Source organism: Mauremys reevesii, linkage group 14, assembly GCF_016161935.1.
Source record: "Mauremys reevesii isolate NIE-2019 linkage group 14, ASM1616193v1, whole genome shotgun sequence".
Taxonomy (NCBI): Eukaryota; Metazoa; Chordata; order Testudines; family Geoemydidae; genus Mauremys; species Mauremys reevesii.
In genome coordinates, this window is record NC_052636.1 from 22,444,052 (window position 1) to 22,469,217 (window position 25,166).

Consider the following 25,166-nt stretch of genomic DNA (forward strand, 5'->3'; position numbering starts at 1 on the left):
TATCATTTCAGCCCTTAGTTCTATGACCCAGAAGTTACTAACAGAAATAGTATTAAATATCACTGAGGCTGGGAAAGTATTGCAGTGGGATCTAGACCAGACTTGGCCCACTGCCCTTACAGATGCATCAGGAGTACCATCTGATCTGTGGTCATAAAGACATACTTGGACACTTTCTGGATGGAAGTGGAGACATTCAAAGTGCTCCTTCCAAGCATATGGACCAGTTAGGGTGGGTGTGGGCTCCCACATACCGAATCCTGCTGGGTCCATGGGGAGCATGCATATGAGACTAAATTATTCACCGAGACATCTGAGAAATTAAACCACTTGGTATACCTACCTGATTTATTGTCAGTGTCCCAATCGCTTAGTTGTTAAATGAACATTCCACTCTTTTGTCCATGCATTCATTCCTGGGTTGGGGGTAACTAAGCTCAAAAGAGCAGTTGTACATATATCTGTAAAGCTTCATTGTTTTTTTGTTTTTAAAGTTTAAGAAAACTCGCCAAAAGTTTGTTAAGTATTCTCAAAGAGGGGAATTGTTGGTGCCACTAGGCCTGAGTAAACCAAAGTTGTGACTTTGGGCCTGAAGTGAACCAAAGTTCTTACATGCTGTGAACTTTAACCAGCCTAAGATGCTAACAGACTGCAAGCAAAATGTGTAGCTGTCAGCAATCTCCGCTTGCAAATGTAGGAGTTTGGAACAGCAGAAGCGGCGGGGAGAAGGGGGAGAGGGGGAAGGAAAATTTGTATGCGTTTGTTCTGTGAAGGCCAAAAGATAAGCCTGTGGATGAAAACTTTTCTAACACGCTGAAATGTAATGCCTAATGTAGCTGTTGCTGGGAAGAGAGGGGTAAGGGGGAAAACCGAACAAAAGGCTTACACAAACAAGGGGGGTATAAATGTTGGGACCCCGCCTGTAAACAGGTGTGCAAAATCTAAAAATGCTATTCTCCCTGACACCTTATTTGAGGCTCAAATAAACCTGGTTTTGCTTCTCCACCCTGGTGTGATAATTAGTGCGACGCACACCGGGCAACAAACCCCGCTGTTGCTCCGCCTCGGGCTCTTTGAGCTGGCAACAACTTCATTGAAGTGTTGAAGTGTCTTAATGGAGAGAAAGGATTGGGTATTAAAGGGCTCTTGAATTGAGCAGAGAAAGGCATAACAAGACCCCGTGGCCTGAAGGTGAAAAGAGACAAATTCATATTACAGCTAAGGCACAAATATTCAACAGCGAGGATGATTCACCACAGGAACAAGCTACCAAGGAAAGTGGTGGATTCTCCATCTCCTGATGTCATTTCATGAAGACTAGATGCCTTTCTGGAATGTGTTTGCCCCAAAAGTAGCTCTTGTGTCATACAGGAGGACTGTGATATGCAGGGGGTCAGATTAGATGCTCTAATGGTCTCTTCTGGCCATAAAGTCGACTCATTTCTGAAAAACTGAGTGTAGCATTGGGAGCAGCGTCTGATGTTTCCCTGTCTAGCCGGCTTGCTGCCTAGAACGAACGCTCCTTGAGTGGGGTGACCCACAGGGAGTAGCTCAAACCTACAAAGTGCCTGGCCAGGGGCAGGACATTGGCACAGCAAGGGAGGGGTGTGGCAGTGACATCACAAAGGTCTTTTGCAGGACCTCAGACTATTGGTCCAAGGTGGTGGGGAGGTGGTGACCTCACAGAGAGATGATGACATCAGCCAGGCAGGACAGGGGCGAGGGGCCAGGGAAACCTCAGAGAGCCCTGTGGCTTTGCTTCAGCAAGTCTCCTTCTCCAGGTCTTTCTTTGAGGACTGAGGAAGTATTCGGGATCACGGACGTGAGCGCCAGGAGGAACCTCTTTCGAGTTTTCTTCTTCCCTTGTAGTGATTTTACTAGAAAACAGCCGTCCCTGTTTAGAAGGTAAGAGCCTCCTGGAGGTGTGAAACCTGTTCAGTCTGATCCATCTGGTGAGAGTTGAATTCTAGGCATGGAAATCATGAGCTTAAGGAGGCAGAATTTTATTGCACACCTGCATTTTGTCCCTTAGAATCACTGGGGACATTGGGGGTTGTCCTTTTTGTTTCACCTCTTGCTCCATCCACTGTCTGATCCCTCTTTTCTCTTCGTCTCTTGCTTCCTTTGTCCTTTCTCCTGTTCCCCTCCCAACACCAGGTTTTTTTCTCCTGCTGATAACCGCTCACGTTAACTGATCACTCTCGTTATAGTGTGTATGGCAACACCCATTTTTTTCATGTTCTCTGTGTGTATATATATCTTCCTACTGTATTTTTAACTGCATGCATCCGATGAAGTGGGTTTTAGCCCACAAAAGCTTATGCTCAAATACATTTGTTAGTCTTTATGGTGCCACATGTTCTCCTTGTTCTTTTTGCAGATAAATTAATGGAGGTTAAGTGCATTAATGGCTATTAGCCAGGATGGGTAAGAATGGTGTCCCTAGCCTCTGTTTGTCAAAGGGTAGAGATGGATGGCAGGAGAGAGATCACTTGATCATTACCTGTTAGGTTCAGTCCCTCTGGGGTACGTGGCATTGGCCACTATTGGCAGATAGGATATGGGGATGGATGGACCTTTGGTCTGACCCAGTATGGCCGTTCTTATGTTCTTATGAAGGGAGGGGCAGAGCCTTGCAACAGAGTTTCTGTAGTATAGTGGTTATCACGTTTGCCTAACACGCAAAAGGTCCCTGGTTCAAAACCAGGCAGAAACATGAGGGCTTAATTTTTCCCAGCTCCTAGAGGCCTGTCCCTGCTGTTGTAGGAGCAGCAGTGATTTCTATGCTCAATAGGTGTGTTATACTTCCCCCATTCCCATTTTTGTCTCCTCTCCCTCTCTGAATGCCTGTGAAGTGGCTTTCCCCCTCTCCCTCCCCCTCCCTCCTGCAATGCTTGTGGGATGAAGGGGCTGGTTGAACAGCTGGAAGATCAGAAGAGCTCCTAGATAGACAAGGTGTCTGGGACTCTCATTAGGCAGTGATCACACACCCAGAGCATGGACACTGCCCAAGGTGGAGTGTGACCCACCAGATGCAGCCAAGTCATCTCCAGTCGCAGGCCATGAGGAGTAGGTCCTTAAAAGGGGAAGGGACCCTGTGCTCAGCTGTGCTCTCACAAGCTTGTACCTCCAGTGAATGCCCTTCGCCCCGACCGCCTGGCCAGTGGTTCGCTGCATTGCAGTTCATTGTGCCTCAGGAAGACTTACCTTCATCGCACTGTCCATCACGGTGCTGGGGGACACTTACTTGGCAGAATCCTGTGCCTGCCTCTTGGCTTCCCAGGGATGGCTACTTGCAGCCCAGGAGAAGAAGGATGGTTCTGGTGAAAGGAAGACAAGCAAAGCTCTGGGAGGAAATTTGGGTGTGGGCTCTGCACTGGGGGTGGGGGTGGGGTGCAGGAGTGGTGGTGCAGCTCCCAAAGTGACCGGTACACACAACCCTCTGGCAGCAGCTCCTAGATGAGTGGGGCCAGGGGATCTCCATGTGCTGCTGTCTGCAGGCGCTGCCCCCAGAGCTGCCATTGGCTACAGTTCCTGGCCAATGGGAGCTGCAGAGTTGGTGCTCGGGGCAGGGGCAGCACGTGGAGACATTCCCCCCTCCTCAGGGGATGCTGGGACATGCCAGCCACTTCTGGGAGCGGCACGGAGGGACGGATGTAGAGTGGGCAGGGAGCCACCTTAGTGCTGCTGGCACATCTCTGCACACCCATTGGGGAGGGGAGCAGAGGGCCTCCATGTGCTGCCTGGGGTAGGGGCAGAGCACGGAGCTGCCTCCCCTCCCGGGTCTATTACAGGAGTGGGTGGGTGGGGTCTTTTGGCCTGCAAGGTGCAGCAGGTCGGACTAGATGATCACACTGGTCCCTTCTGATCTTAAAGGCTCTGAGTCTAAAAGGGAGAGGGAAGTAAAGGAAATTAAAAAAATAAAATAAACCAAGCACTGTAATACCTGGATGACTCCAACTGCTCATTATATAGTCCCACCCCTTTCTTCCTCCACTGGGTGTTTAATGACCTGTTGGGCTTTGGGACACTGATTCTCTCATTCCATTGATAAACTGAAACAACGTGACTGAAGTTAAACCAATTCCCAGTGGAGGAATCATCACATTGGCTGGGAATCAAACCCAGGTCAATTGCTTGGAAGGCAGCTATGCTCACCACTATACCACCGGTGAAAGTCTCTGATTTTCATACTTAGTGTCTGGTCACCTTACTTCTCAGCATGAGGCAAATGTCTCTATGGTCTCTGCCGTTCATGGTGGGGAGTTTCCCCACTGATAACAGTTCTTGCTGGGTCGGGGAGGGGAGAGAGAAGAGGCCTTTATTCTGTTTCATTCCTCTCCATTTTCTGTTCCTCCCCGTCCCTTCCAGGGTCCTCCCTTCCATTTCAGACTGTGCAGTGACACCCTCCCCACACCCTGGACTCTGGAGCCTCTGGAGCAGCACGATCCCATGAGATCCTCAGTGACCAAGGGTCTTTTCCAACTTCCAGGAGACCCCAGCTTGAGACTAAAGGAAGCTCTGTTCCTTTCTGGGGATCCCCTCTCCCTTCCTGGAGATCAAGATCATGAAGCCTCTGCCTTGCCTCCTGGGTCTGAATTAATGTCCCATTTCCCACTATCTGCTCGAAAGAAACAAATGTTTCTAACCCAGGTGAGCGGAGTTAATTCAGCTGGAATCCTTCACCCACATTCCTTAGGAGATACAGACTCTCTGTGACACAGACTGACTGGGGTTCATCTCTGCATGTCCCCAATGGGGAAGGAAAGACACTGAGGGGGAAGGAAGAAGATGGACAGAAGGAGTCAAATGGGGCTAGACCAGAATAGGACATTTTCTGCCTGTTAAAATGTACTAGACACTAATTGCTTAAAACAAAACAAAAACCCACCAGCTTCTGCTTGAACCATCAGCTTTTTACAGAGCAGCCAAAGTGGTGAAGCACAGACACACATAACCACCTACAGCCCAAGTTTGTCTAAGAAGCACCTATAGTGGCTCATGCAGGGGGAAATACAGCTGTGAGTGTGAGTTCAGGCCTCACCCAGAGCATTGGTTTTCATTAGCCACGGAGCTTCCCCCACTTCCTTTGCCCAATTCACATGGAAAGTGCCATAGGAGGGTGATGAGAGTAAATTCTAAACTCTGAAATGTGGAGGTTGGCCCAGAGATTGGAATAAGCGGTTTGAAGAGAAAAAGCTCTAAGAGTATAAAACCAGACAGTCTCCAGGGGCAGGTCCGGTACAACGCCTCAACAGGGAGCCATTCGGGGGAGGGGGTTTCACTTCCTCTGTTCAATGTCCTGAGAGGTATTTGAAGATGAAGATAACACCATGGCTAACAGGTGACTGGCACATCCTGGGTTAAAGAAAGGGACCTGGGTTACTAGTCGGAAGATTTGCGTTACCGTCACTGTCTGACCCCCCTTCAGTGTGGAGCAGGTGTGTACGTTGCTGTGTGGAACGCACACACTCCTGCAGAGCAGGGGCAGCTGTTTCCATGGCAGAGAGCCTGGCACTTAGGAGACTTTCTACACTTGCTGTTTTGAAGCATTGGTTTCAGAGTAGCAGCCGTGTTAGTCTGTATCCGCAAAAAAAAACAGGAGTACTTGTGGCACCTTAAAGACTAACAAATTTATTTAAGCATGAGCTTTCGTGAGCTAAAGCTCACTTCTTCGGATGCATAGAATGGAACACACAGACAGGAGATATTTATACATACAGAGAACATTTCAGTAAAATAACGGTGGAGCTACAATGTCTGGTCCAAAATTTCAGCCGCCCCTGGTGCAAAAACGCTATTTTAGGATCTACATCGGAGGCTCCCGGCACTAGGACACCTGACCAGAGAGCTCAGTGGGGGTGTAACAGCTGCTGACTCTGAGGGTCCCGGGCTAAATCCACTTGCAGGGGGAAGTGTTTTGATTAATTTGATGGCTAATGAGCACCAGCTACCAGGGGAGAAGCCCTGAGAGTCGCTGCCACTCCAGCTGCTGCTAGGGCAGGGGGGAGCCCCAGGGGGCCAGCTGCTGCTCTGGCCACCCCAGAAGTGCTGCCAGAGGCCACCAAGCTGTGGCTGCTCCTGCTGCCCTCGGGACCACTGGTCAAGTGGTCCCCGGGCCAGCCGCATTGGCCGCTGCTTGGGCGGTCCCTGGAGCCAGTTGATTGAGTGGCCCTGGAGTCAGCCACTGTGGCCACTGCAGAAGTCACAGAGGTGGCAGGAAGTCACAGAATCCATCACTTCCACCACCTCCGTGACAGACACGGAGACAAACCCCTCCCTGCTGTGACTGCAGTTCCTGGAAGGAAAGAGAACAGAAAGTGACGAGAGAAGGAAAAAGAGAGAGTCCCTGTCACCTCTCTCCCTGCTGCCTCCCCCATTGTATTATGTAACCCCATTTCACTGGGTTCCCTGTGCTGGTGCCATGGGGGTGACACTAGAGTTCTGGGGATTTGGGGGGAAGGGAAGGGGGCTCTTCACTTCTCAGCATTTGACACAAATTTGTCTTTGGGCTGAAGTTTCTCCTGTGGGGCCTCTCAGTCAGAGCTGTACCCCACCCCCTTCAGTGGGGGTGTGTGTAAATTGCAGAGTAGGCAGAGAAGTCACCCATAAAGGGTCATATTGATCAGGTGACTGGTTCTGACCGGGGTCCCACGTCCTCTGACACAGGATCATGTGCAGAACATGGGAGCTCTGGCTTGTCCTAAATGCTGTAGACTGTGAGTTCCTGGAAAGGGCAGGGAGAGGAGCAAGAGGAGAAAGGCAGAGACATTGGAGACGAGGGGTGGGGAGAAGGAGAGAACAGAGAGACAATAAATGATTGAAGCAGAACAGGTGTCCCAACTCCATCTTGCTCATCACAGGTGTTCAGAGAGACAGGAAGTTGCAGGTTTTCCAGTGTCAAGTCTGAACTTAAATTCTAACAATGTGCGTTGAAATATCAAGGGGATCTCCACATACCTGATCTCTTCCCTCCTCACCTTTTTAGTATTAATTTTTATTTTGACGTGTTTGGCTTAACCATGATCTTCCCTTTCCCCACCTGTATTGCAATTTGGGGTTTATGTTTATTCTGCTTCCCTTTTTTTCATGTCATTATAACTGTAACAGCAAAGGAACCTGCAGGAGCAAAAACTGACTCAAAACTTTATTTCCCCATCATGCCAGAACATCCTACAAACAGCTCACACAGCTGGAATCATAACACGCAAGGCCAGGGGATGGGAGATGCAGGTTTCCAAGTGTTCTGTCTTTCTCAGATGACATATTCCAGCCCCTTGTGTGCCTCCATCCTGTATGACCTGCTGGACTTTGACACATTTATTGTTTCATTCTATAGATAATGTGATTGTAACACAATGTGAGTGAAATTAAACCACTTCCAGATGAGGAAACAACAGAAGAGAAAAGCCATTATTGCATTGGCTGGGAATCAAACCCAGATGAATTGCTTGGAAGACATCTACGCACACCACTATACCACCAATGCATCTGGAAGGAGTAGCTTTCCTGCAGGCTCTGTGTGCTGGCAGAGGGGGTGACACATGACCATGAAGTTAATGAACAGAGTGGATGGACTGGAAGCTGCCTGACAGCTGGGGGTAGAGTTACCATCCCAGAGTGACTGAAAGGGGGCAAAGGTGAAAACAGAGCTCACTGGGAGCTGGCCCCACACCAGCCCCACCCCTAGGAGAGGGGAACTGAAGCTCAACTTCAATCACAGAAAAATCTTCCCTGAGAAGGAAGGGGACAGCTTGTTTTAAAGAACAGGTTTGTGTTTGTTCCTGCTACATACGGAGGGGCTGGGTAGTGCTGATTCCAGCCCCCAGACTCTGGGAGGATAAGGAACAAATTCAGGCTGCCAGTGACCTGCAGGAGGGAGATGATCTTTTGACAGTGACGGATGCCTGGTCCTAATAGGCCTTTGTCTGCCCCCTTCCAGTGACTGTTTGGTACAGGAATGCAGCCCCCACTCCTGGGTCTCTCCTGGGGAAATAATGTTTCTGTGCAAATCACCAAAGCTTTTAACAGAAAGGAAGAAAAGGAAATGGCCACATGATGGGACTATGGGCAGGTCTACAGTACGGGGGGAAATCAATATAAGATACGCAACTTCAGCTACGTGAATAACGTAGCTGAAGTCTTAGTATCTTATATTGAATTACTTACCATCCTCACGGCGCGGGATCGACGTCCATGGCTCCCCATGTCGACTCCGCTACCGCCGTTCGCGTTGGTGGAGTTACGGAGTCGACATGAGCGCGTTCGGGGATCGATATATCACGTCTAGATGAGACGCGATATATCGATCCCCGAGAAATTGATTGCTACCCACTGATATGGCGGGTAGTGAAGACGTACCCTATGACATAAGGAATGAAACACAAGATCCTTCTCCCCTGTGCATTGACTTTTAACCTTGTTTGTGGTGGTGTTGTATCCGTGTTGGTCCCAGGGGTCCTCTGGGGCGCCGGGCATTGGCCATTTTTGGGAGAGTGGGATAGATGAACTGGTCTGACTCAGTGTGGCTGTTCTTATGTTCTAACTGCTGGTTATGGAGGAGACGACCTTCCAGGCTACACAGAACTGAAGAAGGGTGCTGGGTTAGCTCCACAGCTTGTCTCTTTCACCAACAGAGGTTGGTCCTCTGCAAGCTCTTACCCTCACCCGCCTTGTCTCTCTCAGACTCTGAAAAGTACTTTCTCTCCACTCCCCTTGGAGAGAAGTTAGTTTCCCAAAGGGAAAACTTATCTGGCTGAAGCAATTGTATTGACAGCGACACTAGAACTGAAGATTTAATATTATAAATAAATGAGTCTAAACCTGAGGTTCTGGTTTTCACATTGGTTTTTCTAGCTCAGTTCCCAGTTCTCTTCTAGAAAGGCCTCCAGGCTCCCTGCCCAGCCCAGCAAAAGTGGCAAGGAGAAAGCCCACACTGCTGCTCTTTCAGGTGGTTGAAGGCTGCTATCAGTCAGTCCCCAGTCTGTGGCAGTGCATAGGATTCTTCCATCCTAAGTGCAGGACTCTGCACTTCTCCTTGTTGAACCTCCTCAGATTTCTTTGGGCCCAATCCTCCAATTTGTCTAGGTCGCTCTGGACCCAAAGGCTGTCCTCCAGCACTTGGGATTCTTTACATGCTTTCACAAGGCTGGTCTACACTGGGGGGGATCAATCTAAGATGCACAACTTCAGCTACGTGAATAGCGTAGCTGAAGTCGAAGTATCTTAGATCGATTTACCTCTCGCTCTCACGGCGTGGGATTGACATCTATGGCTCCCTCTGTCGACTCCGCTACCACTGTTCGCACTGGTGGAGTTCCGGAGTCAACGGGAGCACTTTCAGGGATCGATATATCACATCTAGATGAGATGCGATATATCGATCCCCGAGAAATCGATCGTTACCCGCCGATACGGTGCGTAGTCTAGACATACCCACAGAGGAAAGAGCACATGTTCCATGATTTCATAGGGCAGAGTTTTGTGCTGTCGGGAGCTTTCCCTGTGTGGATTTGACAGGTGGATCAACACAGAGACACACTGTGACCCTTCTCAGGGTGCTGAGGGCTGTGAGTCTCCTTGTTGCCACCTGCCACAAGGAAGAGGGAGTTTTGCATTTGGCAGCTGGATGTTAGTGACCAAACTCACCAGCCTGCTGGAACTCAAGGACCCTCCTCTGAGCTACAGCAGCCACCTTAACCCTGAGTTCCTTCAATGTGTCCCCCTCTGGGGTCCAGCCCGGATCACCAGATACTCGGTGAAATCCCAGATCCTCTCTTCCCCAAGTATCCCAGGTTACTAGTTTTACTGTGGACCATTGCTACTGTATCTCACACAGCACCTGAGTACAGTTATCGAACAAGCAAAACAATTATTTAACAATGGATAGAGATTTAAACAAATGTACATGAGTGATGGAAACCAACTGTTACCACAAAACAAATGCAGAAAGTGATAGTATAGAAAGGCCAGCACAAAAAACAGAGAGAGGAACAATAAGATACTAAAAGGACAATGGTTGGAACTCTCCATTTCTCTCAGTCTTTGGATTGATGGGTAGTAGAGCTGTAGCAACAGTTGAGGAACCAGGGTAAATTAAATCTAATTAACTTTTCAAGATTAGCTATCATTTCCTGTACGACTAACAAAACACAAAAACAAAACAACTTTCAGTTTTCCAAAATAATTCAGATTATCACACAGTCTCTTACTCTTTAACCAATAACTTCACCTATCATTTCATTTTAATTGGTAACAATAACATATTCAAAGATCACAAATTCTTGTCATATATGTTAGTTTGCTTTTAATCCCCATTGCCAACAACTGAACCCTGGTTCTTGTTGTGGTTTGTCCCAACATAGGTCCCAACCACTTCTGTGAGTGCATATATCTCAGGATCTTCTGCCATGTGTGTTGGTAGAAGGGGTCTTCTATGTCGGAATGTTTGCATCATGGAGAAAAATACCTCTCTTTTCACACTTTTTAATCTTTCAAAGTAGGAGGAGGTAGAGAAGTAATGTAAATGCATAAAACACAAGAGAAAACTAAGGTCTGGTTTAGACTAAAGACATTTATCGGGATAACTATATTGCTTAGGGGTTTGAAAAATCCATACAGCTGAGCAACGTAGTTACACAGCCCTAACCCCCTGTGTAGATAGTGCTAGATGAGTGGGAGAGTTTCTCCTGCCAACGTAGCCACCACCGCTTGCGGGGGCTGGACTAATCAAGTCCGATGGGAGAACTCTCTCCCATCGGCTTAGAGCATCTGTTATAGCAGTGCTAGAGCAGCGCAGCTACATTGGTGCAGTTGTGCCAACATCAGCTTAATTGTGTAGCCACAGCGTCAGACACAAAACCATAGAATCAGGACTCAACATGCGTGTCTCTGGCAGGCTAAAATTGGAACCTGACAAATTTGTTGCCTCATTGGTTACCATCATTTCTACAGCCTGAAAGTCCTTGTTACCCAACCAGGCAGCCAGTTTGGGATCACAGGGAAGGACTGTCCTATGAAGCACTCTCTCTTTGCATCCAAACAGTGAAGGATGACTGTTCTCAATCTAACCCTGGCATACTTTGGAAGTGTAATCAGTGACACTGAACTAGGAAGTGGAGTTGTACAAACCATTTTCCTTGGGTCACCATTGCTTCCTTTACTGGGGTGGAAACCAAGAACTGGGTGTGGACTCTTGGATGGGGTAAATTTACACTTCTCTGAAGTAGAATCCTTTACAAAACCACTTAAAATCTCAGCAGTGTGAATGAGGAATGGCTTCCTGAAACATGCCCAGCTTTTCTTTAATTCGGTGGCACAGGTCCAGGGAAGGGACTGGATACAGGCCTGGATCAGAATCTTCGTTAGTTACCAGAGCTGGAGATTCTATTAAAAAATGGCTATTTTTCTGACGATATTACATTTTCAACACTGGTTTCATTTTATACACATCTTTAGCACCTACAAAGGATAAATTCGACAAAAACTCCGCTTCTATTTCCTCAACATCTGTGGCATGAGGGGCTGCATTTCCCATACCATAGGATTAGCTAGGAGAGATCTTCTGTAGGGCCTGGGTTACAAATGCTTTGGGAACCAAACACACGGGCATTTTGCCTAGTTCAAAACCACTTAGCATGGAATTCTCTTCCCAGATCATCGGAGACAATATTGCCTTAAACAACTGAAATACACTATGATCAGATGCACTTCCTTCAGTTAGTTGGGGTTCTGCTGTTGTTCACCATTTCTGAGTGGAGATTTTAAATCACTGCTGTTTCTTTGTTAGCCTGTCCAGTAAATTAGAGAGTTCTCTCCTGTTGATAGAACTGCACTTCAGCTTTCTCCATGTCATCATGGAGGGATGGGGAAAAAGCAAAGCTGAAATCATAAATGAGGACTTTAGCAAAGGGTCATTGTCTTAAATTCTTCAATAAATCTGAGCTACATCCTATCAAACTGAACTAATATCCAATTGGGTGACCAAACAGCCTTCAGGAAAGATAGAAACCCACATCACAGAGAGACAATACATGACAAAGAAAGCGTCAAGTGAAATTCAAGAGCAGGTTACATCTGATTATTCAGTATCGGGACAAGAGATTCTCCCATCACATTCTCCTCTGATCCATTCAAAACTGCTTCCTTCATCCCTGTCTCAATAGTCAGTTATGTTATTTACAACATTTTTAGTATCCTAGCATCCCCATAATGAGGGAAAAACAGCCACCTTGCCAAAGTGGCTTTACAATAGATGGAACCTGGGATTTAAACTCCAATAACACTGTATTTGGGATCCATTTGAATTCCCCTCCCAGGACTTTGACACTTTCATCTCCAGTCATAGCGACTCTGATATAGGATTAAAGAAGTCAAAACATCATCTGCAAGCACAGACAACGGAGAATGCTTCATCACATGACACTTATGAAGTGGATGGATAGAATGTGATGAAGATAAACTCTGCCTGGCTTAGGCAAAAGGTAAGAGTTCTGCAGTGAAGGGGAAGGAAGGAATCTCTGACTCACCCCATCTCCTTCCAGTGTCACAGAAGTTGTAATTATACTTTTTCCTGCCCCTGCTCCTCTTCATTTACATATAATTTGAAAAATTCCCAATATAACTGCTCTTCAGCACAACCCAGAGCAACGTGAGAACAACTGGCAAGGATACAATCTGGATCACTGGTGACTCTAACAATAACTTTGCAATAGGAGGAATGGTATAAACATGATGCTCCCTGGTTCCTCATAGGAAGGGCACACTCCAATTACTTGTGGGACAATAGAAAGGACAAATAGGTCCATCTCAAAAGAGGGCGAACTGCAAAAGGCAAAAATGGGCCACTCATCTGGACAAGCTGAGGGATAATGGTGCTGCAAACAGTTCAAAGAGCTTTAAAAGTTACTATGTGGGAATCAGGAAAAGTATTAAAGAAAAGAAAGTCTTGATAGCCCTAGAGATTTTTACAATGTTTATCTCCTTTGCAGATTCTCTGATGGCTAACATGGGTTGAGCTGCGATTGAAGGTTTTCTCACACTCACAGCATTTATAGGGCCTGTCCCCTGTGTGGATTCTCTGATGTTGAGAAAGGTTTGAGCTGCTAGTGAAGCATTTCCCACACTCACGGCATTCATAGGGCCTCTCTCCTCTGTGGATTGTTTGATGCCTAATAAGGTGCGAACTGCGATTGAAGGTTTTCCCACACTCAGTGCATTCATAGGGCCTGTCCCCTGTGTGGATTCTCTGATGTAAAGAAAGGGCTGAGCTGTGAGAGAAGGTTTTCCTACACTCACGGCATTCATAGGGCCTTTCCCCTGTGTGTATTCTCTGATGTTTAGAAAGGTGTGAGCTGCTAGTGAAGCTTTTCCCACACTCACTGCATTCATAAGGCCTCTCCCCTGTGTGGATTCTCTGATGTACAGAAAGCGATGATCTGTGAGAGAAGGTTTTCCCACACTCAAGGCATTCATAGGGCCTGTCCCCTGTGTGGATTCTCTGATGTTGAGAAAGGTTTGAGCTGCTAATGAAGCATTTCCCACACTCACGGCATTCATAGGGCCTGTCCCCTGTGTGGATTCTCTGATGTTTAGAAAGTTGTGAGCTGCTAGTGAAGTTTTTCCCACACTCAGTGCATTCATAGGGCCTGTCCCCTGTGTGGATTCTCTGATGTACAGAAAGGGCTGAGCTGTGAGAGAAGGTTTTTCCACACTCCCTGCATGTATTTTTTCTCTTTCGCCTGAGGATATCCTGCTGTGTTGTGGTTTCCATGAGGACCTTCCGAGTTCCCCAACAGGAAATAAATTTATCCACTTTCTTCCCTGGCTGGTTTCCTTGATCTGTTTTTGGTCTGTGCTGAATCTCCCAGGATTTTCCCTGCTCATGACTCCTGGACACATTCCTTTTCGATCTTTGCGATAATGCTCTGTTTTTACCCACTGGCTCAACATTTTCAGGCTGAGAATTCTGCTCCTCTTTCTCACATGCCATTGCATCACCTGCTGTGACAGAGACAGAAACCTCAAACAGGGATGGAAAGGGGAAGACCAAACAAAAACAAGTGCTGAGGACAGGTCAAATAAAAATCAGGAGCTGAACTCCCCCAAACTCTTCCCCCAAGTAGAAGAGAGGAGGGGGATGAATTCAGCCTTCACATCCCATCCAAATACGCAGGGGGAAGGGAGGAAGCTACTGCCTGGTGTCTGCTAGGATCTATAGGAAGCCATGAACTATATTTACCCTGAGGATACGACCCCTGCTAGGGATAATAATGAACTGAGAGACCTCCCCAAGGGCTTTGTTGGGTATCCCAGATGTTTCCTTCAGGCACTTACAGATTCTGAGGTGGTTTAATGTTTCCTCACCTGTGCAGGGAGATCTCAGGATCTCTCTTTCCTCTGAACCCTGGAGGTCTGGGACCCATGGCTCTTCCCCTTGTTCCAGCTGGGAGATCACATCACGCTGGAAAACTAGAAACCCTGCTCAGATGAAAGAAAACAAAGGAGTTCAGTTGATTTCATAAGACTTGGTCATAAAAAAACATTCTATTCATTTAACTTCGGTGCTTAGTGTGACCTGGTGGGCCAGGGGCAGTTCTCACTGAAAATGCCAAGATCAGGGCAGGCTGAAAAAGGGAGAGCAGATGCTCCCAAAACTGCTGGTTAACACTGAAGTTAAACTCACTGACCAGTCACACACTGTGCTTCTGATCCCCCACATGGGTTATCGAGAAGCTGAAAAAAGAAATCACACGGCCCCCATTATTGAATCCCTGATCTCTGACTCCCAATCAGCAACTAGGTCCAGTACAGTGAGAGGTTATTTAAAAACTCTGCTCACATAAACAAAGTGTTCCTCTGACCCCAAAGGGTCAGCCACATCACCAGGTCAGTATAGGTTTGGATATTACCCAAAATTCCATCCTTCCAGACAATCCTTTAGCATCTAAACTAAAGGTTTAAATGAAAGAAAGACAGAAAGAAGTTAAATGGGAAAGCAGTCAGATACATTCCAAAATGGATATATCAGGTTCTTAGCAGTATTGGTGAGTTGCTGGCTTGAAAGTCCGTCTGGAACACATCCACAGCTTGGATGGGTCATTCAGTCCTTTGTTCCAGGGTTCAGTTTGTAGAGAAGTTGCTCCAGAGGTAGGAAGGGGGATTGAAGACAGAATGGAGATAATGCAGCTGCCCTTTATATTCCTTTTGCCATGTGGCCTGTACTTCCTGTGTCCCAAACACAAGCTTCACAGCACATGGCATGGAAAAGCCTTGAAGTTCTCATTACACAGGCATATCCCGGCATGTCGTGCTGACTCAATAGGTGTATCCCCTTGGTCCTTTCCATGGGCTCATTGTACAGCTGATGACTCTCAATGGGCCATCAAACAGGCTAGGCAGTACTGATGCCAATATGTCTGGGGGTGTCACCCAGAAACACTGCACAAGTCTGGAAATACAGATATACCCTACATATCTATAACTCACAATACAAAGGTGATACAAACATAGAAACAAAATTATTATATTATTATTATTGGCAAATCATAACATTTTCACTGACACCTTACATGGCATATCTAGCACGATTGATTGCAATTTTATCAGATTATGTTATTATTTTATTATTAATACCAAAGAGTCTCACAATTCCATACAGTGTCACACTTGGTAAACCAGTGAATTCCCAGGACCAGTTCCCCAGGTCCTTGAAGATGCCAAACACTATGCTTATGAGGGACTGAAATACCCACATATCTGCTGGGAACACACACAGACACTGTGTCAGTCTATGCCCCTGTGTTCACTCTTCTAGAAAATTGTGATCAATTTTGTACACAGTATGGCTTGTGAGGTATCATTTGAAAACACATAACCTACTGAATATTATCCTCCTGTTAAAATGTGTAGTAACACTGTATGTAAAGTTATGAGATTTTACAGTATGATATTACTGAAAAAGTCACAATTCTGAGGAACACCCACAGAGCAGTTCCTCACAGACAGAAAGGCAAACAGCTGGTCAAACAACCATTCTCCTGCAGGGGGAAGGTGTGAAGACATTTACATTCCATCGCAATCCAGACCAGTGAGGAGTTGTGTCATCTGTAATCCTGGGTGAGATTCAGTGTTCTGCTGCTGGAGCTACCCGGTCTGGATACCCCCAGTCAGCATTCAAGGCCGCACCGAGTGTCTGTGTGATAAGTAACCCTGGACCGGCAGCTCTGACTCCAGCCGCCTGCTTGTTACATACCAAGCCCATTCTGGTTTGGGTAGAGAAGGCTCAGGGTTTGAGAGAAGGCCGGGGGTAGGAAGCTTCTATTCATTATGCTGGACCTAACCCCCAGTTTTACTTGAATAAAGAGGAGATATTTGGCACTGTGTGATACTGCTCCTGTGCTCTGTTCCCAAAGTGTTCTGCAGCTTGGGAGGGTCTCTGGTAGTGTGTGTGTGTGTGTCTGGCATATTGGGGTGATGCTGAAACAGGAGAGAGTAGAGGTGGCATTGTGGGGGTGGCATGAACCTTCACTCTTCATTTCCCCTTCCAAGAACAGAGGGAACAGCAATCCTCCCGGCACCTTGGGAGCTTCTTCTGTTCCCTCCTCGTCTCTCATTACCTCCTCCCTCCCTGCTGCCTGCTAGTGTATGGGAGAGAAGGAAAAAAAGGGGGACAAAGAAACTTGTCAAACTTGGATGATGAATAAAGTTATTACTGTTCAGGTTCTTTAGAGACCCCACAGCTTCTAATAACCCAGGGGACAGGACTCCTTACCCGGCGAGGTCACATTCTCATAGTTCTCCTGCATGACATCCCAGTAGAGGGCTCTCTGAGCGGGGTCCAGCAGAGCCCATTCCTCCCTGGTGAAGTACACAGCCACCTCCTCGAAGGTCACCGGCCCCTGAAAGAGCAAGAGTCCAACACTCAGTACCTGCTGCCTCACTCACAACCCCACTATTCAGGGAACAGCAGCACCAGGTAAATGGAAGCTCCAGGAGGCACATGTTAACAGAGTCCCACCTCACCTAGCTTAGAGCAGCCAGGAGGCATCAGAGGGTAGAAAGAGAGAACCTTTGTGTCTCCCAGCTGACAGACGGAGGCAGGATCTTCACATTTATCACATACCTACTAGCCAGAGCTTGATATAGGAGATGGGGCTGTCTCTGGACCCTACTGGTGTCTCCCTGGTAGGAATCCCAACGCTCTCCAAATTAAATATATAGAAGAAAGGGGAAGTCAATAGTAAAGAATAGAAGTTAGAAGGTCAGATTTGTAGAAAACTGGTAAAGAAAGCTATCAGAAATCAATGACCAATGAATGACAATAAGAAGGAAGATTTTAAAAGTATATTAAGTGCAAACTTAATCCTAACAATGTTACTTTACTAATAGAAATGGCAGAATTATCAAAAATAATGCAGAAGAGGTAAAAGTCCTCAATAAATATTTCTCTCCTCGATTTGGAGAAAAACAGATGATGTACTCGTATCATAAGATGTTGATGGCGACACTCTTTCCATTCCAACAAGAAGTCATGAGGACATTAAACAGCAGCTATTAAACTCAGACATGTTTAAATCAGCGGGTCCAGATAACTTGTATCCAAGACTTTCTAAAAGACCTGAAGTCTGACATCTATATTCATCAAGACAATGGAGCAGCCAATACTGGATTTCATTCATTAATAAAGAATCAAAGAAGGGTAATATGATTAGTGCCCACTAACAAAGATTTAGAGAAAATAGATCCTATCAAACTAACGGGATATCCTTATTGGATGAGATCAAAAGTTTGGTTGCAGCTAATAGTATTGATGTAATATACCTAAACTTATGTAAGGGATATGACTTGATCAGCACAATATTTTTACTAAAAAAACTAGAATGATACAAAATAAACATGGCATACATTAAATAGATTAAAAACTGTGATAGTAAATGGGGAACCAGGGTCGAGTGGATTTCTTTCTAGCAGGTTCCCACAGGGCTTGGTTCTTGGCCCTGTGCTATTTAACATTCTTATCCATGACCTAAAAGAAAGTATAAAATCATCACTTATAAAGTTTGCAGTTGCCACAAAGATCGGGGTTGGTGGTAACTAATGAAGTGCCAGTAGATTCAGGCTCCATCACTGGGAGTCTGGGAAGTTGTCCCAGCCCTGGCTGGAGGGTTATTTCCTGTTCCACAAAGAGGGGAAGTTCCATTCCCAACTCCTGTGCCTTGAAATTAGGCCCTATCTGACACTACACCCCACATTCAGCATAGTGGTATGGTTATAATATGATTAGGACATAATTATGATGTATTTTGTACAAGATGCATCATGTGTGGTGTCACTGGAAACGTTATGATTTGCTGAATATGATTATCCTATTTGTGTGCACATATCATGTTCGTATCTGAAGTTATGGATACTGACTCTGTATCAGTATTTCAAATGTGCTTACTCTGGGTAACACCCACAACGAGCCTTTCAGGTAGAACAATGAAGAAGCCAGACAGTGCTGATGGCTCATCAACAAAGACAATGGACCATGGAAGAGCTTAGCCTTCCTCTGAATGTTTCAGCCAGCCTATGTGTCATGGATACTATGACTCAGCAGGACACGCTAGGACATGTGACCAGACCACATGACACTAAACTCCATTTTAGTACCTGTATTTTTCCACAAACTGGACTGGGAACTGAGTTTGGAACAAATGGTTCCCGCCATATGGAAAAGCTACATAAGGTGGGGTGTGACGGCATCTCTTGGTCTCATTCCCCACACAAGAGAACTCCTGGAAACACCTGAGGAACAAAGACTGAACTGGGGGAAGTGCTGCTCCCAGGGTACAGGGATTTCTAGCTTGTGTATGGAAACTTGGTGGACTGCTTCTATCATCAGTCAGGGTGAGAAACTGCTAATTCAAATTCTATCCAGCTAGTATATTAGGCGTAGTTTGAGTTTTGGTTATTTGCTAAATAATCTGCTTTGATCTGTTTGTTATCACTTATAATCACTTAATCTGTCTTTCTGCAGCTAATAAACTTGTTTTATGCTTTATCTTAACGAGCGTATTTTGAGTGAAGTGTCTGGGGAAAATCTCAGCTTGGTTAGCACAAGCTCGCTGTGCACATCTGTCCCAGATCGAGGGGAAGGGGAACTATATTAATGAGCTGACATTAGAGGGATCCCTGTGCACTATAAGATGGTACAGTTCTGAATTTATACTACAGCTAGTGTGCAAGGTTGGGGAGCTGGGAAATTGGCTGTTGTCTCTATCTGTCATTGAGTGGCTTAGGTAAAGCACTCAGGTAGCTTAGTTGGGTGTATGGCGTCACCTGCTGTCCTGTTGGGTGATAACAGGGCCTGGAGAGGCTGGCTGAATCTCCAGCAAATCAGTGTGAGAAGGGCCAGCCCAGCTTGAGGGTTACAGGGCACAGCGGTTCCCAGACTGCCCCCTGCGGGTGACAACCCATCACACCCTAAACTGCACTAGTGTCAGCAGGTTTGTCACATCCTGTCCCCTCCCTTTCTCCACCCAAGATATTTCCTGCCTCCCACCACCTCGAGCAATTCCCACCCTCCTATGCATTTACTGCTCCCCTCCCTCCAAGCAGAACCCACCACCAGCTCCCTGAGAATCCCGTACCTGAGCCAGCTCCATTGCAGCCATTTCCTTCCACCTGGGAGGACGGGATGATCTGGAGCAAACCATGGACGTTATTCTGTAGCCTGCTGGGGTGAAAAGGGCAAGGTGTAAGAATTCAGAAGGGGCTTTTGTCCATTCCACAAGCCGATTCCCCCCAGGTTTTCCCCTGCTAATGGACATTCTAGGTTCTGCCACACTGTGAAGCACAGAGTGACCTTATCCCAGTACAGGCCTAGCCCCCGCCCACCAGGGTGTAACCCTCTGACACATGGTGAAACCCTCCCAGCCGCAGAGTCTCTCTGTTACACTTATCAAGTTTGTGGACAATACCAAGCTGGGAGGGGTTGTAAGTGCTTTGGAGGATTGGATTAAAATTCAAAATGATCTGGCCAAACTGGAGAAATGAGCTGAAGGAAAGAGGATGAAATTCAGTAGGTTCAAGTGCAAAGTACTCCACTTTGGAAGGAACAATCAGAGACCAGAGAAGAGCAGAATCCAAAGAGTCACTTTGGGGGATTCTCCCTGTCATTGTCCCCAAGGCAGTTGTCTCAGGTTTACAAAGTTGTTCGATGTTCCGGCCTTTATACAGTCTCTCCTGGGAGTGCCCCTTTCATGGGCTGGGCCTAGTTTTAGTTTTCGGTAGTTAACTATCTTGGTTTATTGTTTATCTAACCAGTGTGTTTGGATTAAAGTGTGTTGGAAACTCCATTTGGGATAACAAGCTGGTGCATGTCATTTTCCACTGATGAAATGACAGACTTCATATGAGCTTGCGTTGTTCAGTAGCGTGCTGGACAGTGCAAGACGCACATTTCTGGGGGAAAGTTGGGCACTTGAGAATTTGCTGGTTTTCTCCTGAGGTGTAATTCATGAGTGGCTGTCTAGCAGCACTCAATACTGTGTAGCTGGGAGTGAGTTACATGCTGGAGACTGTGTGTTAATTGGCCAAGAGGGGCTGTTCTCGCGGGAAAACAGTGGAAAAGGCACCCCAGGTTGGAGAACTGAGGGGACACAGCTATTTAACAGTCCAGATTGTACTCTAGGTAATGTCACAGACCCTCATTATGACAGAGCCTCTTACAACACAGAGAAAGTAAATCCATGTCCCAGACATCGAAGACTCCAGACAGAGGGCAAGTGTCCCTGGCACTGCTTCTTGCTGACAGAGAGGTTCAGAGACAGCGAGAGACTCCTGGGGAAGCTGGGAACAGGAAGCATGGGCTGGTGCGGTTCAGTGGAGAAAGGGAACAGGAAGGGCAGGGATATCACTGAATGCAGGATCTCAGCAGTACTAGATGTCAGGATAGCATATAGTGCAGCCCATTGGAAAACATAATCCCAACTATACATACAGAATGATGGGGTCTAAATTAGCTGTTTCCACTCAAGAGATGGATCTTGTAGTCACTGTGGATTGTTCTCTGAAAACATCCACTCAGTGTGCAGCAGCAGTGAAAAAAAGCGAACAATGTTGGAAATAATTAAGAAAGGGATAGATACGACAGAATATATCATATTTGTAAAAACAGCAAATAAATCCATGATACACCCACATCTTCAATACTGCAAGCAGATGTTGTCGCTCCATCTCAAAAAAAGATATATTGGAATTGGAAAAGGTTCAGAAAAGGGCAACAAAAATGATTAGGGGTATGGGACAGTTATGCCAGACCTAACCCCCAGTTTCACTTGAGCAAACAGGAGATATTTGACACCGTGCGATACGGCTCCTGTGCTCTGTTCCCAAAGTGTTCTGCAGCAGGGGTGGGTCTCTGGTAGTGTGTGTGTGTCACTGGCATATTGGGGTGATGCTGAAACAGGATAGAGTAGAGGTGGCATTGTGGGGCTGGCGTGAACCTTAACTCTTCATTTCCCCTTCCAAGAACCGAGGGGACAGGAACCCTTACCCAGCGAGGTCACAGTCTCATAGTTCTCCTGCATGACATCCCAGTAGAGGGCTCTCTGAGTGGGGTCCAGCAGAGCCCACTCTTCCCTGGTGAAATGCACAGCCACCTCCTCGAAGGTCACCAGCCCCTGAAACAGTAAGAGTCCAACACTCAGGACCTGCTACCCCACTCAAAGCCCCACTATTTGTGGCAGAGAGGAGCGAATCAAATGGAAGCTCTGGGTGGATCGCAGTCAACAGAGTCCCACTGTGGGATTAGAATGTGAGATACTGAGCTGATTATGCTGGGAGTTGTGTGTGAAGGACTGGCCTTGGGCTTGTTCTCATTGGCCAGTTAATTGTAAATAGGATACAGGTGTGTAGGATAATTACTCTATGGGTTACAGCTGCAGCTGTGTTGATTTGATTAATCAATTAGCCACCATCTTGTATATAAGAGCATGCTGGGAAATGAATACAGAGCATATGCATATACACACACGCTGTTTCTTTCTCTCTCTCTGCTTGGGCTCTGTTCCTGCTCGAGTGCGATGCAACAAATGGTGGAGAATGCAGGCATTGATGCCGATGGCCTGAGAAAAAGGAGACGTGCCTGAGCTCAGTGTTGCGTGGCTAGGAGCCGCAAGAAAGCCCAATAAGAAAGGAGGCGCACCTGAGCTCAGAGTCGAAGCAGCGGCCGCAGGGCGTCCGAAAAGAGGCGCACCTGAACTTAGTGGTGAGCGGCAAGCTGCAGGGCGTCTGAAAAGGGAGCCCAGGGAAGGGCGGCTATAAGTCGCGGAGAAGAAGGGCGGCTATAAGTCGCAGAGAAGAAGGGCGGCTATAAGTCGCGGAGAAGAAGGGCGGCTATAAGTCGCGAAAGAAGGGCAGAGCAGTTAAAAGGGAGGCTGAGCCCAGGGAAGAGCGGCTATAAGTCGCAGAAAGGGCAGAGCAGTTGCTATGGAAACCGCTGTGGAAGCGGAAGATATGCATCGCGGAGCGGGGCAGGCTGCAGGAGGGAGACTAGGTCTTACCAGTTAATGATGTTGATTTCCAGGACATTGAGCACAGCAAGTGTTGAGATCCTTAAGATTGCCCGGGAGATCATCATGTGGGATTGTTACTTCCCTTACAATTACCAGAGTCCTCTAGACTCCATGCTGTGAAACAAGGAGGAGCTTGGAACTTTGAAATCAAGCTGGAGGCGGGGGTGGAGAAGATCAAGGTCTCTCAGGCACCTGTAGAACTTTAGTAGGAGTTCTCTTCAAGCATGAACAGCTGCCTTTCCTTCTAAAGAAAACACTATCTCTGTGCCATTGAGTGCATGTTAAAATATATAAGAACTCAGTTTTAATAAGAGAACAGTGTTGCTAAATGGAAAGGTTTTTTGTTTTGTTTTTAAATTTTTTAAGACTTGGGAGTTAACTCAGACTGCTTTGCAGCTGCCTTTAAATCAGTATGTGATGTTTTTTATAGAAATTGCCTCACAGATTTTATTCTTATGACACATTCACTACAGAATGTCCAACTTGTTTACTGTCTTTATTTGTGCTTCTTAAGATACTGCTATTTTGTGCTGGTTGCATAGCATTTAGTGTACCATGCAATTATTATTATTAAGAGTTATGTTTTGTGTTTTTTTTTGTTTTGTCTTGTGATGTCTTCTGGCCAGAATTGTTGTTGTTAAGTGATGTGTTTTTAACAGAGAAGGGGGAATACCCCCCCCCCATCCTCAGTGTCAGTTTGATCGCCTGACATCTGAGGAATGCTTTGGTAAAACAGAGAGGGGGGAATCCTGTAAAATTCACATCACTTGTTTGTTGTATTTTGTCTTTGTTTGTTTGGTGTTTTTGCGGTTATATGTTAATGATTGCATGGTTATATAGGTTTTAATCTTTGGCTTGTGAACAGATTATTTAGTGGTCGTGTATTGTGATTTTATTTGAAGGCTTTGAGGCAGATCCTCAGCTGGTGTTATTTTACACCAGCTGAGGACCTGCACCTATTTGTTTTAAACACTATGGTTTTTTAGTTTTTCATCATAATATTTATTATGATAATTTAAACTTCTTGGACAAGATTAAGATAGATTGTGGTGTTATGTTGTTATAAGTTGGAAATGTTTTGTGAATGTTTTTTATCCTCTTTTCCTTTCCCTCTTCTTTATTTTGAATAGAGGGGGGAGATGTGGGATTAGAATGTGAGATACTGAGCTGATTATGCTGGGAGTTGTGTGTGAAGGACTGGCCTTGGGCTTGTTCTCATTGGCCAGTTAATTGTAAATAGGATACAGGTGTGTAGGATAATTACTCTATGGGTTACAGCTGCAGCTGTGTTGATTTGATTAATCAATTAGCCACCATCTTGTATATAAGAGCATGCTGGGAAATGAATAAAGGAGCATATGCATATGCACACACGCTGTTTCTCTCTCTCTCTCTGCTTGGGCTCTGTTCCTGCTCGAGTGCGATGCAACATCCCACCCCGACCCCGCTCAGCGTATCCAGCAAATACCAGGGTGAGGGGATGAAGAGAGAGCCCCTTGTCTCTCCCAGCAGATCCATCACACACCTATTAGCCACCAACTGATACAGGAGATGGAGCCCCTAGCAGGGTCCAGGGAGAGCTCCCTGGTAGGAAGCCCAATACCCTCCTCATTGTGAGGAGCGGGATATGAAGGGAGAGGCAGCTCCAATAAGCCTGACTCATGTGTGCCCCCTTCATATCTCACAGCAGCTGCTGGTTAGTGAGGTCAGGCTCCAGCACTGGGAGTCTGCTCAGTTTGACTAGCTCCATGTAGGTGGGCTATTTTCTTTCTTCACAAATTAGGGCATTTCCACCTCCCAACCTCCTGGGTCTGTTCCTAGAATCTAGGCCACTTATTAAATAACTCCCAGCAGGTTTGCTACACCCTGGCCTCCTCCTTTCCCCATGCTGTGAATTTCCTGCCCCCTCCAACCTCCAAACCAGACTGTGCAAACCTTCCCATCTCCAGTGTATTTGCTCTCCCTCTCCTCCAGCAGAAACCCACCAGCAACCCCCTGATAATCTCTACCTGAGTTGGCTCCACTGCAGCCATTTCTCTTCCCTGTCCCATGCCAGGCTGGGATGAGCTGGAGCAAAACATGGACGCCATTCTGCAGCCTGTCTGGGGGAGAAGGGCAGTTGTGGGGGTCTCACAACCGGTTTTAGTTAATTTCACATCAGAATTCCCCCAGGCCCTTTCCCTGCAGACAGACACCCTAGATTCTGCCATGCTGGGAAATGCTCAATCTGTTTATTACAAAGTAGATCTGGCCCCTCCTGCCAGGCTAAGCCCACAGAGACATTTATAACCTCCCTTCTCCCTCCCCTCACCCTGTAACAAAGTCTCTGAACACAAGGCTAGAAAAGAGCAGAACCAAAGGAGTCACTGTGGGGGATTCCCTCGGACACTGACCCCATGGCAGCCACACCCCAGTAGGGGGAATATGGAGTCAGGAACTGGCTTTTCCTCTGTCTGATCCTTGTTTTGTTCACTGGTAAGTGGTTCTGTACAGGGATGCAGCAATACATGTCTCTGGGTGGACTAGAGAGCTGGAAATCTCTCCCCCACCTCATTTATCCCACTGCCCGTTTCAGACTCTCCTTCCCCTGTCCTCTCTCCCTGCCCC

At 46.7% G+C, this 25,166-nt stretch overlaps 1 protein-coding gene, 1 non-coding gene and 1 pseudogene across 2 annotated transcripts in view; 2 read left to right on the plus strand and 1 right to left on the minus strand.

The window, feature by feature from the left end:
* LOC120381687 overlaps positions 1-25,166 on the plus strand; it is a 377,258-nt pseudogene that overhangs the window by 99,917 nt on the left and 252,175 nt on the right.
* The window catches only part of LOC120381683 (zinc finger protein 850-like), a gene marked incomplete at its 5' end in the record, with an annotated part of 218,952 nt that overhangs the window by 36,763 nt on the left and 157,023 nt on the right, over positions 1-25,166 (minus strand). The window contains one exon of the mRNA XM_039499809.1: positions 13,068-13,683. Coding sequence (XP_039355743.1) covers positions 13,068-13,683 — 616 coding nt within the window. The remainder of the gene's footprint in view (positions 1-13,067; positions 13,684-25,166) is intronic.
* Positions 2,644-2,716, plus strand: TRNAV-AAC. The gene has a single exon. It is a non-coding gene; the product is annotated as a tRNA-Val (tRNA).